This window comes from Hemiscyllium ocellatum, chromosome 36 (assembly GCF_020745735.1).
Source record: "Hemiscyllium ocellatum isolate sHemOce1 chromosome 36, sHemOce1.pat.X.cur, whole genome shotgun sequence".
Lineage (NCBI taxonomy): Eukaryota > Metazoa > Chordata > Chondrichthyes > Orectolobiformes > Hemiscylliidae > Hemiscyllium > Hemiscyllium ocellatum.
In genome coordinates this window covers 19,542,040-19,562,023 of record NC_083436.1, presented here as the reverse complement: position 1 = coordinate 19,562,023, position 19,984 = coordinate 19,542,040, and the positions used below count along the sequence as shown (strand labels likewise).

Below are 19,984 nucleotides of genomic sequence, written 5' to 3'. Positions count from 1 at the left end.
TATTTTCCATCACTTCCTGTGTATTCCACGTCATAAGTAATCATTTTTAAACAAAATTTTTCACACCCTCATCTGCGTTAAATTAGCCATCAGGACAGTAGGAATGCTAGAATTCCGAACACGAATACACCTTTAAGCCCCTCAGGTCTGTTCAGCTATTGAATAAAATCATGACTGAACAGTGACCTTTATCTGCCTTGGCCCCATATCCAATCATATCTGTGGTGGACATCAATCTCAATTTTAAATTTAAGAGAGCATGCCAAACTTTTAATCTTTATGGAGTGTCTCCTAATATCATTTCTAAATAGTCCAAATCTATTTTGAAGAATACATATCTTAATCTTATGACTCCCCAACCAGTGGAAATACTTTCTCCCCATCTTTCCTCCTAATATCTTGAAAACCTCAATCAAATTACTCCTTAAGCATCCAGATTCCAAGGAATACTACTCTAGTTTGAACAACTTCTCGTCACAAGTTAATTCTTTGAGTCCAGGTGTCATTCTGGTAAGTCTGTGCTACACTCAGCTTGGCCAATATATCCATTTTAAGGTGTGGTCCCCAGCTCGGTTCACAGTATTCCAGGTATAGTCTAACTAAGGCTTGGTATGACTAAAACAGGACTTCTACCATGGGAAAGGGTGCAGAGAGGATTTACAAGGATGCTACCGGCAGTGGAGAGTTTGTATTATAAGGATATGATGGATAGGTAGGGACTTTTTTTCCTGGAGCATAGGAGGTTGAGGGATGACCTCATAGAGGTTTACAAAATCATGAGAGGCACAGATAAGGTCAATAGCAAAGGTACTTTCTCTAGGGGATTTCAAAACCAGAGGCCATAGGTTTAAAGTGAGAGGGGAAAGATTTAAAAGGGACCTGAGAGGCAACTTTTTCAAGCAGAGGGTGGTGCATATATGGAAATGGTAGAAGTGGGTACAGTTACAATATTGAAAAGATATTTGAACAGGTACGTGAACAGGAAAGGTTTTGAGGAATATGGGCCAAATGCAGGCAAATGGGACCAGTGTAGTTTGGGAAAGGTGGTCAGCATGGACAAGTTGGACCGACAGGTCTGTTTCCATGCTGGATGACTCTATTAGCATTCCAAAAGTCTTTGATTGTTTTCTGTTCCTACATATGCATCATATTTTAATGGTCTATGAACCCCAGAGTCTCTTTAGACATCCATTGTTTCTGGCTTTCCCTCATCTTCTTGGATCTAATCTTTTTTTGTCATTGATACATTTTGAGTATTTTGCTACATTCTATTATCCCAAATCATTAATAAATATGATGAGTCTCTGAAGTTCCAAAACTGGTTTTTGGGGAACATTAACTGGTCATATCCTGGAAATAGTGTACCTGTTTATTGATTTGGATAAATCCTTGATTAATTCAAACCCAATAATCTTGGTAACAGGAGAGCAGTAGTATTTACCTACACAAAATTTTAAATCATTGCAGCTGAGTCTGCAAGGGGTTGGGAGATGTTCTTGGCACTCTCAGCTAGTCAGCAGACAGAACCTAAAATTAGAAGACTCCAACTCATCAAGTTGGAATTACGAATCCACATCAGAAATTGGCACAAAGTGATACCTAAAGATGAGATCTGTGCCCATTTCAAGTGCCAGAAAGGTTTAAACTATCACTGCTTCTTTATGAATGGCATGTAAAAACTTACCTTGCCAGGTACACACCAATTCAATTGTCTGAGGCTGTTGATCCTCTGTAATCAATGACTGCTGCAAAAGGAAATGGGATATTGAAGTGAACTTCTAACGCTACAGTTGAAGAAACAAAGTTACATTTATGTAGCACTTTATTGTCCTCATGACATTTCAAAACACAACATCTCTGCTGCTAAATGTCAACAGTCAAATCTATGCACAGGACCCAGAGACAGCAAAATAAACAAAATGGCCAGTTAACAGGTTTGGTATTATTAGCAGAGGTAAATCTAACTAAGAATCACTGTGTTGCCCTCCTCTATTTTCCAAATACAGTCAGTTCTGATATAACATAATAGTTCTTCTCTCATGCAATCTCACATTATAAGAAAATTGCACAATAGCCATATCATTTAATGGGGCCAGAATCATGTTATAGCCAATATGGGGGTAAGGAAAGTTTCCATTCTACAAATAATGCTCTAAAGTTTTCAACTACATTACAGCCAATTTGTATTGAAGAAACATGTTACAACAGAACTGAATGTAATCTTCAGGAATGATTTCCTTCCTCATTTAGAAATCTGCTGTGATCAGCCCTCGCCTCAGAAATAAACTCAGCAACGATTGCTGTCACATGTGCCTGCATCTGCAACTGCAACTTTCCTTTCCCTCAAAGAAAATGATAAACGACCATTTCTGTCTGTGCATAGATGTTCCTTGACCTGTTGAATGTTTCTGGCATTTTATGCTTTTAGTTAACAACAGTCTGACTGAGCTTTTACTTTACATGTTGAAAAGTGAGGGAGAGACAGCAAGATAGACAGGATACTGCTGACCCCTTTTAGGAACATGAAATTCAGAAGTGAAGTCTGCCTAAGCTACTTTATCCTGCTTGTGCCAATACTTTCAAAGACCTGTTCAATTTAGTCTTAAACCACAGCATCTTCCTCCTAACCCTGCATATTAGTTATCAAGTACATGTCTAGTTGCCTTTTGAAAGTGTATCCATCACTATTTTGAGGGTATACACACAAAACACTAACCTGACTGTTCTTTAAAGTGGTGCAAACTGATGCTTTGTTCCAATTTGTTGTGTCAAGGACCAGACCAAACCACCTCAAAACATATTCAGAACATAGCTTTTAAATCAGAAAAAGTTAGGCTCTAGGCTAAGTATTGCATTCCAGACACAATTCAATTGGTCAAACTACTCAACGTTAAGCAAAACACACAATTTTAAACTAAAATATAGACCAATTAAAAAAGAATGAATTAACCATAATTCTATCAAAATGATTAACAAAATAATAGATACATTAACTACTGCTAATTAACTGTTCCAATAAGTAACATCCCATAAACACACCTTTGGCAAAGGCAAAGTCAGTAAAATAGGTCATCTCACAGACAATTCTCCAGTTCAGGAGAAAAATAAATCAAGAGAAAATGGAGACAGAGAGAGAGAGAGCGAGAGAGAGAGAGAGCGAGAGCGAGAGCGAGAGCGAGAGAGAACTACTACTGAAAAGCAAACTAAAACTCCTGGTTCTGGGGGTGATTGACTCCACCCATTCAGGTTGCTTCTATTGTTCCAATTTTTCACAAGCTGTTAATTGGATTCAAATAGGCTGTTTGTCACCTCTGTCTTAAAACCTCTTAAAACCACAGTATCATCACAGCTTTAATTATAATTTTTTACTAAATGTTGCATCATTGAAAATGAGTAACCCGTTCCCAATAAAGCCAACTTTAAGCAAGGGGTTTTAAAAGATGTAAACACACGTAAGAGTTTAATGTTTAGAATTAGCAGGCAACTAGATTGGTACATTTTAGTGTTACCATTTATGGAATGGAAATTAGTTTTTGCTGCTGGCATAAAATGGGTGGCATTGGATCTGTGGCTCCTTTACGAAATGTCTGACACTTGGTTCCATTGCAACTGATGGAATTCAATACTAAATGGTGCACTGAATGTGCAGCCAATCTAACATGAGCCATTTCACACCATTGGCCAAGATGAATCTTTATCTGAAACATTTCTCCAGAAAATTAAGTTTGAACCAAAAGAAAATAGCCAAAATGGAACAAAACAAAAAATGATTGAGAGATACTTATAACATTTTGGGCAACATCCTTCCCATGAATTCAGATTCATGCGGTTGAGTCACACTGGACGATGATTACAAAAAAATCTGTGGAGATGTGCAGTGGTTCAAGGCAGTTTATCAACATCAAGAGAAATAAGAAATTGGCAATAAATGCTGGCCTACCAGTTGTACACATGTCCCAAGAAAGAACACCATGTACAATCCTTGCTGGAAATGTGCATATATGGATGATGGATAAAGATAGAATTAGTCCCCTCCTTTCAAACAACCTGCTTTCCCAGGCTCCTAAATAAGATCTTAATTTACAAGTGTGAAGATAAACCCTTCAGCCACCAAGTCTGCTCTGTCATTCAATTGTCAGCTCCATTTTCCTGCCTTTTCCACATTACCCTTGATTAATAAATCTCTCCATATCAGCCCTGAATATTCTTAATGACCTCAGCCTTTACGGTTATTTGGGGTAAAGAATTCCACAGACTCATTACTCTGAGAAGAAATTCCTCTTCATCTCTGCCTCAAAAGGATGGATCTCTACTCTGAGATTATGCCTTCTTCCTTCCCCCCCCCCCCCCCCCCTCCACATAGGATAGTCTAAGACCAATCTCTCAGTATTTACCCTGTCAAGCTGTCAAAGAGTCTTGTATCTTTCAATAAGGTCACCTCCCATTCTTCTAAACTTCAATGAGCACAAGCCCAAATGAAGTTTCTCCTCAAAAAAATTCCTCCATCTCCAGGATCAATCTAGTCAATTGTCTCCAATGCCAATATATCCTTCTTTGAATAGGAGACCAAGATTGATGACTTTATTCTAGGTGTGTTCGGATTACTGCCTATACAGTTTTATCAAGTTTTCCTATTTTTCTACTCCAATTCCTTTGAAAAGAAAAGGCCAACAGTCCACTTGTCTTCGCTGTTACCTGTTGAACTTGTGTGCTAAGTTTCGGCGATTCACGCATGAGCATTCCCAAATCTCTTTGAGCTGTAGGTTTCTGCAGTATTTCTCCATATAATTAATATTCAGCTCCTTTATTCTTCCTGCCAAAGTGCATAACTTTACATTTTCCCAGGTTATATTCTATGTGCAAACGTTTTGCCTGCTCACTCTAACCTGTCCACATTCCTCTGTAGACCCTTTATGTTACCCTCACCAGTTGCCTTCCCATCTATATCTATGAAAACTGAAAAACTTGGCAACAGTTTATGTACTTCCTCATCCAAGTTATTAACATTTTTATAAATTATTGTGGCCCCACCGATGATCTCTGCAGCACTCCAATAGCTATCCTGAAAATGCCTCCCTTATATCTATTGTCTTCTCTTTGTTACACAATCCACTACCCATGCTAACATGCTGTCCCAATACCATGGGCTCTTATTTCATTAGGCAGCCTAACAAATGGTACATTATCCATCACGTTTTAGAAACCCAAATATATTATGTATATTGTGTCCACTTTATCTATCATGCTTATCATCCCCTCAAAGAATTTGAATATATTTGACTGGCATGATTTTGCCTTATCAAGCCATGCTGACACTGCTTTATTATATTATGTACGTCTAAATGCTTTGTTATTGCATCCTTTATAATGGACTCTTTCATTCTTTTCAATGACAGATGTTAAACTAATTCTCCTATAGTTCTTGATTTTGTCTCCCTTTCTAGTTGATGTTGCCATAACCCTTTGCTGTGTAAGCTTGGATATCTACTTTCCATTATCTTCCCACCTTCTCTCAAGTCATTCCTTGAGCAAGACAGGTAGTTGGGTCCATGGAACCACATGCCAACACTTTAGAGAGGAAGAAGAAAATTTCTGAAATCAAGAGCAAACCTTTGTGGTCACGCAGCATTGTTTTACGAAAACAAATTGTCTCAGTAAACCCTACAAAATAGGCAGCTACGCACTTTGCAGATCACAAATAATTTTAAATGGTAAATGTGTGATTAAGAACTGGGGTTTGAGTAACTAACACTTACCATTCCAGTTGTGCTGTCATAGCATCCACAAATAGGAAGGCTCCGACAACCTAGAAATGCTATTATGGTTGTCGTCATCATACTAATCACAGATGCAATCAATATGGCCATATTCGCTCCCTGGACAAATTTGGTCAGTATATATTCCTGCAAGAAAGTTGGCACGCACTTTACTCCCAACTTCAGGAAAACAGTAAAATATGGCACAATGATGAATAAGTGAATGCACTTCATGGCAAAGCAGTGAGCTATAGAGAAGAAAGTCCAAGATTCAGGACTTAATCCCGTGTACAGTGAGCACATTGTGAGGATCTCAGTGTCCACAGGTTAAGTGAACCAACCATGGTTCCACTTATTATTTAATGCCCTATTTGGAAATGGTGTTCTTGTCAGTTGGGAACAGTTACTCTAAACTTTCACTAAACAATATGCCCACTTTGAAGGATCAATGATTGGCAGCAGTTAACAGTGATCAATAGTTATCTCACTGGAAATAGTGATTAGCATTTGTAATAAAGAGTCACCTCACTGAAGAGGACAGGGGCTTTGCTCGTTAGTGATGTATACCTACAATATATAGATAGACCTAACAGCACTAATTACAACCTTCTATTTATGGTAATGGTTCATAACTATGGTAGTGCAAGGGCAAAACCTTATAAGAAACCCAATCTTCTTCACCATCTCTCTTCTATTTCACTTGATGAGGAGGTGCTGGTGTTAGACTGCAGTGGACAAAGTTAAAAATCACACAACATCAGTTTATAGTCCAACAGGCCCAACTATAACCTGGTGTTGTGATCTTTAACTATTTCACTTGAGTGAAGCATTGGAACAGTCGATTGCTGCAATCTAGAGAAACGAACACGAGTAGGATAAAGAGAAAGCAAGGAAGCAAAAAACAGTCCAAACCCAGTACTTTCCACGAAGTTCATAAATCACATTTACCAGTCAGTAGTAGATTGAATCCTGAAGCACTTTAGATCCAGCTTAATTACATCACTGTGCTTAATAGCTCTTGTACAATATCATCAATAATCAGAACTGAACAATTATTTGGCACTATCTTGAGTAACTGGAACCAAAGTTTCATTTTAAATCACTTCTCTAACAATTTACACTTATTTAGGGTCTTTTTAATTATTCACTCCCAGGGTATGGGTGTTCCTGGCTGGAACAGCATTTATTATGCTCTCTTGTTGCTCTTGAGATGGTGGTGCAATCCATTTGCTGTACATCGACCCACAATGCCTTTAGGAAGGGAATTCCAAGACTTTGACTCAATGTCAGTGAAGGAACACAGCAATGTATTTCCAAGTCAGGATGGTGAGTGGCTTGGATGGGACCTTGAAGTGGTGGTGTTCTCGTGAATCTGTTACCCTTGTGCTTTCAAATGGGAGGAGCTGTGGGTTTGGAAGGTGCTGTCTAAGAATACACACTTCTGTGAGTGTCAGTGATGGAGGGAGTGGATGCTTCTGGATGTGGTGCCAATAAAGTGGGCTGCTTTGTTCTGGATGGTATCAAGCTACTCGAGTGTTGTTGAAGCTGCACCCTTCCCAAGTGTGAAATATTCCATCACCAACCCCTTCCCCAGGATATTGATAGTGGGGGATTCAGTAATGGTAACACCATTGAATGTCAAGGGGCAATGGTTAGATTGTCTCTCAGTGGAGATCATCATTGTCTGGCATTTGTGTGGTGTAGAATGTGACATGCCATATGAACACCCAAGACTGGATACTGATGAGATCTTTTACTTTGGGATAAACCAAAGGTGCTTCACAGGTTGTTGTCAATATAAGGGAAGAGAGACAGAGATAGAGACAGAGACAGAGAAAAGGAGAAAAGAACGATCTCTGGGCCAATGCTGCAGATGGCACAGTAGAGCAGCTAAACTCAGTGTACGAAATCGGAATAGGAAGAATCAACTTCAACAACTGTTTCAGGAAACAATAAATGGCAACAATTTGGGAAAATAAATCTTGAAATCTTTTATGCTGATTGTAGGAAATACAGATAGGCAAGATCCAACAGATTTGTATAGATTTTTCAAAAAAGTTCAGATTTCAAAATACATTGGTCTGTAAGATTTATATCTATATATGCACAGATTTTAAACAAATCCAAACAGGCTGCTACCACATCATTCATTCCATCCATTACAGATGACACAGATAAAGCAAATATGAATCTCAATGAAAAATGACTTATGAGGAAAGGAGAAGTTATAATTCACGAGGCACTGGTACCAATTTTGGAATAGGCCCCATTTTTACCAACAACTTAGATCAGTGTCCCTGGTGAATTTGCATTAATGGCTAAGAACTTTAAAGGGGGAGGAAGACAGATAAAGGAGCTTTAGAAATCTCAATAGTCAAAAGAAGAAAACAGACTTGCAATTTAAGTAAAAACAAAATAGAGTAGGACAGGAAGAAAGTTCAATGGCACAGATAGCATCTCAAACTGGCTACGTTGGGATGGAGTCTGTGACAGATTTTGAATCTTGCTGGCTTTCAGGTTGGATATTTAGGGTAGGTTACCTAGCTATCTTCTTAAAACACTATGCTTGGAATGGTAGCAATGGAGCTATTTTAGATTTAGTATAGCATAAATGAGGCAAGGTTAATTATTGCTGAGAAAAAGATGGATTTTATTGAAGCTTTTTGTCTTGCACACAGCAGAGCACTTTATATGAACATCAACTGAATATAAAAACCAACATTCACGCTGCACGAGAGGAGAATGCTGATTGGCTGCATAGTGGATGCTGACTGACGGAGGCTTGTTATGGACAATATACCCATTAATGATAAGTGACAATTAACAGCCAATTATTTAAATTTTAAGCCAGGCAGGTAGACTCTGAAGAGTCATCTAGACTCAAAATGTTAGCTTGCTCTCTCTCCATGGATGCTGTCTGATCGTCTATGATCTCCAGTATTTGTTGTTTTCAGGGATTGATAGGTGAGGCATTGCTCTGAGAAATCTACCAGTGAATGGTTGTCACCTACTTGTTCAGTTGAAACAGGTGCAGTATGTGTACTTATTCAATCTGTCTCCAAGGAACATGTCCTGTCAATAAATATATCTAGCTTCCATTACATGCAAGTGCACCACACCATGGCTCTAACTGATAATGCTCAAGTAATTGTCAGCAAAATTCTTTCCACATTCACGGTTGTCCAGCAAATGTTTTCCAATTAACAAAAAGTGTCTAGTCTACCTCTAATTACCCTGGAAGGTATCTTTTAAGGGGAGTTTTTGCAGATGAATATAGTTGCTTCATGCTGCTGTTATGCAGCATCAACACAAGTGATGGCCCCGAGTAAGAGGTAGCTGCCATCAATGCAAAAAGATATTCTGCTCAGCGCAGAAATAAGTAATATGATGTATGAAGTTCAGAGCTGGTAATGCCAGGTTTGCAGGGCATTTGTCCTAAAGACTGGCAGATTGTATCAAACAGCTTGCTCCTTCAACTGTTCACAAATGGGCAAGGTATGACTACGCCCAAACAGCCCATGCTTGAAAATCTCAAGGCACAGTGTCTTAATGATTCTGCAATGGGACAATATCTGCCGGAGAATCTGCAATGTGCAAGGCCTTTAACTTTAATACAATCATTCTCCATGGCACTGCCTCTTCAAATCAGAGTCTGCTGACCAACCAATTACTATTCTTTTCTCATGCATCATAAATGATTATTTTCTCCTTGAATTAATACATTTGCAAAGTGGCCCAATGAGGTAAGGTGAAAAACTATGACAGGATATCTCTCTTTTCAGCAACACTCAAGTTTTATATCACCAAATAACAATCTCAGAATAAACCATCTTCTAGGAAAGTGATTATATAATTGAATTGCATATTCAGTTTGAGAGTGAGTTTTTTGAAGAAGTAACAAAGAAGATTGAGGAGGGCAGAGCAGTAGATGTGATCTATATGGACTTCAGCAAGGCATTCGACAAGGTTCCCCATGGGAGACTGATTAGCAAGGTTAGATCTCATGGAATACAGGGAGAACTAGCCATTTGGATACAGAACTGGCTCAAAGATAGAAGACCAGGGTGCCTGTGACCAGTGGAGTGCCACAAGGATTGGTGCTGGGCCCTCTACTTTTTGTCATTTACATAAATGATTTGGATGCGAGCATAATAAGTACAGTTTGTAAGTTTGCAGATGACACCAAAATTGGAGGTGTAGTGGACAGCGAAGAGGATTACCTCAGATTACAACAGGATCTGGACCAGATGGGCCAATGGGCTGAGAAGTGGCAGATGGAGTTTAATTCAGATAAATGCGAGGTGCTGCATTTTGGGAAAGCAAATCTTAGCAGGACTTATACACTTAATGGTAAGGTCCTAGGGAGTGTTGCTGAACAAAGAGACCTTGGAGTGCAGGTTCATAGCTCCTTGAAAGTGGATTCGCAGGTAGATAGGATAGTGAAGAAGGCGTTTGGTATGCTTTCCTTTATTGGTCAGAGTATTGAGTACAGGAATTGGGAGGTCATGTTGCGGCTGTACAGGACATTGGTTAGGCCACTGTTGGAATGTTGTATGCAATTCTGGTTTCCTTCCTATCGGAAAGATGTTGTGAAACTTGAAAGAGTTCAGAAAAGATTTACAAGGATGTTGCCAGGGTTGGAGGATCTGAGCTAGAGGGAGAGGCTGAACAGGCTAGAGCTGTTTTCCCTGGAGCGTCGGAGGCTGAGGGGTGACCTTATAGAGGTTTACAAAATTATGAGGGGCATAGATAGAATAAATAGACAAAGTCTTTTCCTTGGGGTCGGGGAGTCCAGAACTAGAGGGCATAGGTCTAGGGTGAGAGGGGAAAGATATAAAAGAGACCTAAGGGGCAACTTTTTCATGCAGATGGTGGTACATGAATGGAATGTGCTGCCAGAGGAAGTGGTGGAGACTGGTACAATTGCAACATTTAAGAGGCATTTGGATGGGTCTACGAATAGGAAGAGTTTGGAGGGATATGGGCCAGGTGCTGTCATGTGGAACTAGATTGGGTTGGGATATCTGGTCGGCATGGACGGGTTGGACCGAAGGGTCCATTTCCATGCTGTACATCTCTATGACTCTATGGTGTACTGCAATTTAAATTAAGTATCTGAACACATGAATGAAAGCCATTATAAGTAACAGGTGAGATAGTTGGTGTGTAAGACAGAACTTGAGTAATGCTGAAAAGCTTTTGGCTTTAAATTAAAGTAAAGTATACTGCTAATTTTAGACTATTTTTGGAAACTATTAAAATGTTTTCAATTATGTTTACATTGCTCCTAGAATTCTCATTAATTCTAGTTGAATACTCCAGAAGTATTTCCTATCTATGTTACAGACAAATTAAATTACAGCTCTAAATTTATATCCTAATCGATGAACTGTGGGAAATGCCTGCATAATAAAGTCAAGTATTTTGTGAAGGAATTGAACTAAAAGGCACATAATGTGATTCTTCCCCCCTCAAATGTTCATGTAAAACACCAAAGACTTTGTTATCTGCAGGAAAAACAGCAAGTAAGCTTAAAGAATAAGTTTCACTTACATTTTAAAATAGCTTACCATATGAATAACATGATTGGGTTTATGTTGGAACACCTCATCATCATCTTCACCATAGTTCAACGTCAAAGCTGCATATATTATCAAAATAGTTGTAGTAATCCAGGAAAATACAGCCGATGCAACCATACTGCTCACCTAGATAGAATGCAAGGAATTCAATATAAACTGTAAAATAACTAAATACTGCTACTGCATATTATTAAAATTGAACACATTTTGTAGCTTAACTCAAATCTGAAGCTTGTTACATCTCTTGGTGTAGAATGCTGGAAATCAACTCCCACTCTTCCTGGAATTGTCAAGGTTTCAAAAATTATTTCTCAATTTACCTCTCGTTTAGACCGAGGTGGACAGAAAGCATGCTTTAGGTAGATGATCCTTAATCCGAAGTTCCAAAATCCGAAAAGCTCCGAAATCCGAAGGTTTTTTGAGAAGATTTTTTCTCATTAACAAGATTGTTTGGCGTGCAAACAGTTAACCCAGGTCGACACCCATTCGATGCATGTCACTCAGATGTGGATGTGGATGTGGAAAAGAGGGCGGAGTGCGTGTCCCAGCACCAGCAGGCCTGGATTCTCTCGAAAGGCCTGTTTTAGTTACTAAGTCTGCTCCTCTTGTAAGATTTTTAAAAATTTCACCAACAAACTGTCACTTATTCAGAAATTTGAAAAATTCCAAATTCCAAAAAACAGCTGGTCCCAAAGATTTCAGATAAAGGATCATCTACCTGTACCTATTATTCTATTGGGGCATGGTGGCTCAGTGGTTAGCACTGCTGCCTCACAGTGCCAGGGTCCCAGGTTCGATTCCAGCCTTGGACAACTATCTGTGTGGAGTTTGCACGTTCTCCCCGTGTCTGTGTGGGTTTCCTCTGGGTGCTCCGGTTTCCTCCCACATTCCAAAGATGTGCAGGTCAGGTGAGTTGGCCAAGCTAAATTGGCCATAGTATTAGGTGCATTGGTCTGGATAGGTTACTCTTCGGACGGTCTGTGTGGACTTGTTGGGCCGAAGGGCCTGTTCACACACTGTAGGGAATCTAATTTAATCTAATCTTAACAAGAATTACTATTTATTACAAGTAGACTCTAGCTATAGGTAAACAACGATTAACTGTTGATACATAACACTACCAGTTAAAACTTTAACCCACTTAGAAAACTCCCCCTCTATGTACACACACACAGTCAAAACATAGGTGTTATGGGTGAAGGGAAAGACTAGGAAGGCAGTTCAATGGTCTGTCCACAGTGTTTGCTGAGATTATCCTTGTACAAATCAGAATGCTTCTTCTCGTTCTTCCTTCCTTAAGTACTTTTAATTGTCTTTTAAAGAAACAGAGAGTGACTAGTTCACACTGAACGTTCTCTGACTTAGTAATTAAGAGTCATAGCTTATGGCAACTGGTAAGGGGAAATAAAGTTTAGATTGAGATGTATTTTACTGCAAAACAAAGCAACACCTTCTCGCCCAGATATATGATGGTTTCTGACCTGAACATTCATATCCTGAAACTGTTCAGCTATCTTACAGCCGATCAGAGTTATTTGGCAGGCAGCAGGCCATTGTCTGATCGTTTCATAGACCAATCAGCTTCTTGATGCTGACCAAATCTCCCTTTGTACACAACCCAATTTGTCTGGACTTTCTCCACCGTTTGAACCAACAGCTGTGTAAATAGCACCTACAATGAATGCCAAGTAACTTGCTTTTAGAAAGTACACCAATCTTTCAAAAATTCTTGGCTTTTAAACCACTTTTCCCACTTTATTTCACAATCAACAATTTTAAAAAATGAAAATACATGGTCATTACAAAATGTCTGACTAAAGCAAAACTAATTTTGACGTAGTATGAGAGGGTACGTTATTCAAACACATAAGGTAATTTTCAATAACAAATTTAGAATTCAGCATACCAGTTTAGAAGCTAATTTCTTAGAAAATGACATTAGCTTGTGAGTACTAGTTTCAACACCATCTTATGAGTGCAGTTTACAAATTATACAGATGTTAGTCCTGCATATTAAATTTTCATCTTTAGTAATACCAAAGACTTCTTGCTCCCAAGTGTAATACTGTGTAGAAGATTTAAAAACTTGATACATTAGAAGCTTGAAAAGTACAAGGGATGGAAATGGAAGCTGTTCTGCATATTCTAAAAGTTTCATATTTCATCACTGAGGGCGTGAATTGCAGAATATAGGAAAAGCAGAAATTCCTAGGTTCCACAGATGTTCATTTGTGTTAATGCTGCAAACATGAACTTCAATATCAAAGTAACTTTGGAATCTATTCAACTGATCGGTAAATTCAAGATGAATCATGGTTGCTTCACTAAACAAACTTTGTTATTTCCTGAAAGATAAGTGATTATAATATTCCATGAGGACAACCAGAACATGAACCAACTCCTTGCTTCAAACTATGAAATTGGGCTGATCCAACATATTGATGCAGAGGGCCTCAAATTTAATTCAGATGATTGGACACAAAAGCAATTCCATCAGATGAGGGCAGAAGAACATTGCCACCATCGCAACCCTTCCCCAACAGTGTACAATACCATCAGTGCATCATCTATATGGATTTTTATGAGTGAGCATTCCATGGAAGTGGGGATATGTGGAAATGTAGTTCTATTGTGATATGGAAAGAAAGTACCCTTTAACTGAAAGACTCATCCGTCTACCTCCTAATATTGGAGACTGAACAAATCACTGTTCTCCCAAATGTATCAAGAATTCAGCCACCTGAAAATAATTGAAACTTTTATATGTCCAAGGCAATTCCTCAAAATTCAGCCAGTGAGTTTAAGAAACTGGTTATAGTAATTTTGTGTATAGTTTAATAGAAATGAAAAGTAAAACAGTAAAACAGGCTTATTTGAAAAAAATTCACTAAATCAAAATCGAAATACACTCAGATCTTCAGAGACAATGGGATGAAAGTGACCCTTGAGAGTCATATGTGCCCAAGCACATACCAAAGTGGACTTAAAAAAAAATTTATAATTTTTTTTGCACAATCTTCTAAGTTAGTCTTCCACATAAAATGATAATGACAATTTATTACCCTACTGCAACAGACTTACAAGAACAGGATTCTTTTTCTGAGAAGAAAATAATGCCAGAACTCCTGGAATGGCCATTGCCTGAAAAAGCAAGAATAATGTTTATCATGGGTTTACTGATTTTAAAATAAATAAAGTCATAATACACTTTTAAAATCATTTGGATTTACCATTCCAGTCCAGACGGGGATTCTAGTTCTACTCAGTGCTGAACTTTTTCTAAAAATTGTATCCATAAAGCCAGACATTACACACACTGCAGCACAGGCTATCTGCAGAAATCCCAAGATAACCATACCACGCTGATTAAATATGAAGTATCTGTAACGTGCCATCGGCTGCCAACAACTTCACCAGTGGTAACAATCTTAATACCTGTTGGTAAAAGGCAAAGTGCTCTTCAATTCAACCTAGGAGAAAAAAAAAGTTGAATAATACACCACACAAATATCCCAAATTTTACTGCTTTCAATTAGAATAATCAGGATCACTGTATTTTACATTTTTGAATAACAAAGCACAGAATGAAGCTAATCATGTCTAGGGTGCAGGTTTGCTCGCTGAGCTGTAGTTTTGAAACCCAGACGTTTCATTACCTGGCTAGGTAACATCATCAGTGGTGACCTCCAAGTGAAGCGAAGCTGTTGTCTCCTGCTTTCTATTTATATCTTTCTCCTGGATAGGGTTTCTGGGGTTTGTGGTGATGTCATTTCCTGTTCATTTTCTGAGGGGTTGATAGATGACGTTGGCTTTGTCCATGGGTTGTACTGGGTCTTTTAAGTTTGTTAGTTTTTGTTTGAGAGTATTGGTGAGTTTGTGTGCTACTAGGATTCCGAGGGGTCTCAGTAGTCTGGCTGTCATTTCTGACAAACAGGAAGAAAGTTAGCCACCAGGATACATGAACACCAGGTAGCACAAAAAGACACGACCCTCTCTCCCTCATAGCCCTACACACGGATGAAAAAAACCACCATTTCGACTGGGACAACACATCTATCCTGGGACAGGCTAAGCAAAGACATGCCAGAGAATTCCTAGAGGCCTGGCACTCCAACCACAATGCCTTAAACAAGCACATAGATCTAGATGCCATCTATCCAACTCCCCAGAAAACGAACAGAAAATGACATCACCACAAACCCCAGAAACCCCATCCAGGACAAACATATAAATAGAAAGCAGGAGACAACAGCTTTGCTTCACTTGGAGGTCACCACTGATGATGTTACCTAGCCAGGTAATGAAACGTCTGGAGATCAAACCTCCAGCTCAGCGAGCAAACCTCCACCCTCAACCTCAACCTGAGCTATAAAGCTTCACAAACCTTGCTAATCATGTCTGTATGGTTCTTTTGAACTGCAATTTAGTTATTCCCACACATCTCTGTATCTATTCCTCCAAGTATTTACTCAACTTTCATTTGAAGAGTTGCTACTGAATATGTTTGCAGTATCTGTTGGACAGTGAATTCCAAATCCTAATCATTGTATTAAAAGGGTTTTGTCTTCATGTCACTTCTGTTTTTATCAATCACCTTAAATCTGTGGCTGAGAGTTATTGACCCTTCAGTTGGTGGAAACAATTTTCACTTAGTCCAAACAGATGCATGATTTTAACCACTTGGATCAAATCTCTTCTCAGTATTTTCTGCTCTAAAGAGAACAATCCCAGTTTCTTCTGACCATAACTGCAATTCCTCATTTTTGGAACCATTCTCACCCTTCCAAGCCATTTTCTTGAAGCGTTTCACATATTTTGACAATTTCCTGGGTTTATACTCTTATTCCACTATATACAAAGCCCAGGCTTTAATAGCCTTTCCGACTTACCTACAAACAACTTCAGGTAATTCTATACTTGCACCTGCTTTAAAATTGTGCCATTTAGCTTCCATTGTATTTCATCAATTGTTCTCCCAAAATGAATCAGCTCACAATTTTCTGCATTGAGTTTCATCTGTCATTGTACACTTGGTCAATCAACCTACATTCTCTTGAATCTAGTTTCATCACTGTTTGCTTCATTTCCAAGTTTCACATCTTCTATAAAGTTGCAAAATGCGGGTGTACCCACAAGTCACTAATGCATATCAAATCAGCATTGATTCTAATACTGAACCCTAGGGACCAGCACTGCACACCACATTAAAGTCCAGAAAACAACCAGTCACCACACCAGTTTCTTCCTGTTGAGCCAATTTTGTTTCTATGTTTTTACTACCCAAGTTCCGTAGTGTAGTCATTTTCAAAGCCTTAGGAAGTCTACATACGCAACACAAAGAACCTCACTTTCACTCACTGTTGTCACCAAAAGACTCAAAATTTGTCAAATATGAATTTCACTTAAAGCTGCAAGGTTTGTAGCTCAGGTTGAGGTTTAGGGTGTAGGTTTGCTCGCTGAGCTGTAGGTTTGATATCCAGACGTTTCATTACTTGGCTAGGTAACATCATCAATAGCGACCTCCAAGTGAAGCAAAGCTGTTGTCTCCTGCTTTCTATTTATATCTTTCTCCTGGTTGGGGTTCCTGAGATTTTGGTGATGTCATTTCCTGTTTGTTTTCTGAGGGGTTGTTAGATGGTATCTAGATCTATGTGTTTGTTTATGGCATTGTGGTTGGAATGCCAGGCCTCTAGGAATTCTATGGCATGTCTTTGCTTAGCCTGTCCCAGGAGAGATGTGTTGGCCCAGTCGAAATGGTGTTTTTTTTTCATCCACGTGTAGGGCTACGAGGGAGAGAGGGTCGTGTCTTTTTTGTGGCTAGCTGGAGTTCGTGTATCCTGGTGGCTAACTTTCTTCCTGTTTGTCCTACATAGTGTTTGTGGCAGTCCTTGCATGGAATTTTGTAGATGATGCTTAAGGCTATGCTGACTTTTATCAGCCTACACAAAGCCAAGTTGCCATTAATGATTTTCCAGATTGATTTTTGCAATGGTAAAATTAGCTCGCCAGTAATCAAACTATCCTCCTCCCATTTTGAACAAACATGCAACATTTACAATTCCTCTGGCAAAACCCCAGTATCTAAATTGGACCAGGTGACCAAATCACCTCTTGACGATCATCTATGCTAGATGAAGAATAATTTGTGATATTGAATGAGATAAAAATAGGTAATGCAATACTAGAAAGGCTAACAGATAGTCAAGAGCTGACAAAGATCAGACAATTAGGTGGTCGAGGGGTAGGGATAGTGGAGAATGAAAGGTGCTGGGAGGTTGGACAAGGATAAATATAGATAGGAAAAGACCACAACAGAATTTCCACACAAGAATGAGAATTTAAAATTTCAAGCACTTTAGGATTAGAAGCTCATGTAGTCTACAAAGGCCAAGGTGATGAGTGAGTAGAACACGGAACATAGGTTATGGAGTGTTTTGGATGAGCAGAAGTTAAGTGTCTGATGGATGGGAACTAGCCAATGGACCATTAGAATAGTTAACTTTAGAAATTACAAGACAAGGATGATTTTTCCAGCAGCAAACAGGTTGAGGTAGCGAAAGATGTGGCTGTAAGCTTTTGTGACTGAGAGGCTGGAGCTTAACTTCAATCACATAAGATACCAAGGTTACCAACAGTAAGGTGCAATTCAAGTTGAGAGACTGGATTCAGTTACAAGGAAGTGGGATCTCTGGTACCGAACAGGCATCAGTGCTCCCAATATTTAATTGTAGAAAATGCAACTTCTCTCAGACCAGCAAGGTGGCACCAAATTGCCTGGGGATCAGGAGCAATTTAGAATTCAGCAAAAGACCAAAGAAGTTGATCACAAGGGTGAACCAGAGTAAAATATCAGGGAACATAAAACAACTCAGCAAAAAAATTCTATAAATATGTAAAGAGAAAATGATTAGTAAAGACAAATGCAGATCCCAGTCAGAAGCCAGAGAAGTTATAAAGGGGAATAAATAAATTTCCAGGGATGTTAAGGAAGCAAGGTCTAGTAAGAGGGCAGAACTGAAGGAAGCCAGTATTAGTAAGAAAAAAAAGAGTGCTGGGAAATTAATGGGATTGAAAATTGACAAATTATACCAGCCTGATAATCTACATTCCAGAGCACTAAAGGGAGGGAGTCTGGAAATACTGGAAACATTGGTGTTTATCTTCCAGAATTCTATAAATTCTGGAGCTTTCCCGGAGTGGAGACTAGCAAAGTAATCACCACTATTTAAAAAGAGAGAAAATAAAACAGTTTTACAGACCAGTTAGTCTAGCAGTAGTGAGGACAATGGTAGCGACTATAATAAAAAACATGATAACAGAACATTCGAAATCATCAATGGGATTCAACAAAATAATATGAGAGTATGAAAGGCAAATAATGCTTGTCAAAACTTTTAGTTTTTGAGGATGTAACTCGTAGGGTAGATAAGGGGCAACCAGTGAATGTGGTATAATTGGATTCTCAGAAGGCATTTGACAAGGGATATTATAAGAGGTTAATGGGCAAGCTTAAACCACATGTTATCAGGGATAATGTATTGGCATGAGTCAAGAATTGGTCAACAGACAGAAAACAGAATGGGAATAAATGGGTTATTTTCTAAGTGGAAAGTACTGACCAACGGAAAGATGTTGTGAAACTTGAAAGGGTTCAGAAAAGATTTACAAGGATGTTGCCAGGGTTGGAGGATCTGAGCTACAGGGAGAGGCTGAACAGGCTGAGATTGTTTTCTCTGAAGCGTCGGTGGCTGAGGGTTGACCTTATAGAGGTTTACAAAATTATGAGGGGCATGGATAGGATAAATAGACAAAGTCTTTTCCTTGGGGTTGGGGAGTCCAGAACTAGAGGGCATAGGTTTAGGGTGGGAGGGGAAAGATATAAAAGAGACCTAAGGGGCAACTTTTTCACGCAGAGGGTGGTAGGTGAATGGAATGAGCTGCCAGAGGATGTGATGGAGGCTGGTATAATTGCAACATTTAAGAGGCATTTGGATTGGTATATGAATAGGAAGGGTTTGGAGGGATATGGCTGGGTGCTGGCAGGTGGATCTAGACTGAGTTGGGATATCTGGTTGGCATGGATGGGTTGGACTGAAGGGTCTGTTTCCATGCTGTACATCTCTATGACTTTATACTTTATGACGAATGGGGACTAGCAGGGATTAGTGCTTGAGCCCCAGCTATATATTTCCCAAATAAATAATTTTGGATAAAGAAATTATTTGAATAAAATAATATGCAAGGGTGTGGGGGGAAAAAGCAGGAGATTGGCACTAAATTCTGATGCTCATTTAACCAGGTGTTGAAGGCACCGTCTTGTGTCTTAACCTTCCCTATGCTGGACAATAGAGGACAACAGCATTGTGAACTGTTTCAGAAGCTGTACAGTGTTCAAGAAACATGGGGCAGAATGATGAATCACAGTCAGAATATATTTTTCTTACACTGGTTAGGCTTAATACTGTGTCAGAGGGATAGAGTGTGAGTATTATAAGGACTGGGATGACGATGGACATTTTGACAGCAGGAGGACAAAGCCAGCAGAACTTGTCAGCTAGCTTGGAGCTAGGAAGGCACATTAGTAGTTTGGTCAAAATAGGTCAAGACACCAATAGATGGACTTCATGTACATAATCAGCTTGCAGT

The 19,984-nt window shown here is 39.1% G+C and overlaps 1 protein-coding gene across 7 annotated transcripts in view; it reads right to left on the bottom strand.

Annotated features, from left to right (window-relative positions):
* zgc:113425 (uncharacterized protein LOC541425 homolog) overlaps positions 1 to 19,984 on the bottom strand; it is a 34,737-nt gene that overhangs the window by 3,837 nt on the left and 10,916 nt on the right. For 4 of the 7 annotated variants that reach the window (XM_060851321.1, XM_060851320.1, XM_060851317.1 and 1 more), the window contains 5 exons: positions 14,569 to 14,808; positions 14,420 to 14,479; positions 11,327 to 11,464; positions 5,757 to 5,903; positions 1,685 to 1,745 (listed from right to left, as the gene is read on the bottom strand). In XM_060851321.1, coding sequence (XP_060707304.1) covers positions 1,685 to 1,745; positions 5,757 to 5,903; positions 11,327 to 11,464; positions 14,420 to 14,479; positions 14,569 to 14,733 — 571 coding nt within the window. In that variant the 5' untranslated portion in view covers positions 14,734 to 14,808. The remainder of the gene's footprint in view (positions 1 to 1,684; positions 1,746 to 5,756; positions 5,904 to 11,326; positions 11,465 to 14,419; positions 14,480 to 14,568; positions 14,809 to 19,984) is intronic. The other 3 variants (XM_060851319.1, XM_060851322.1, XM_060851323.1) reach the window with 2 other exon arrangements.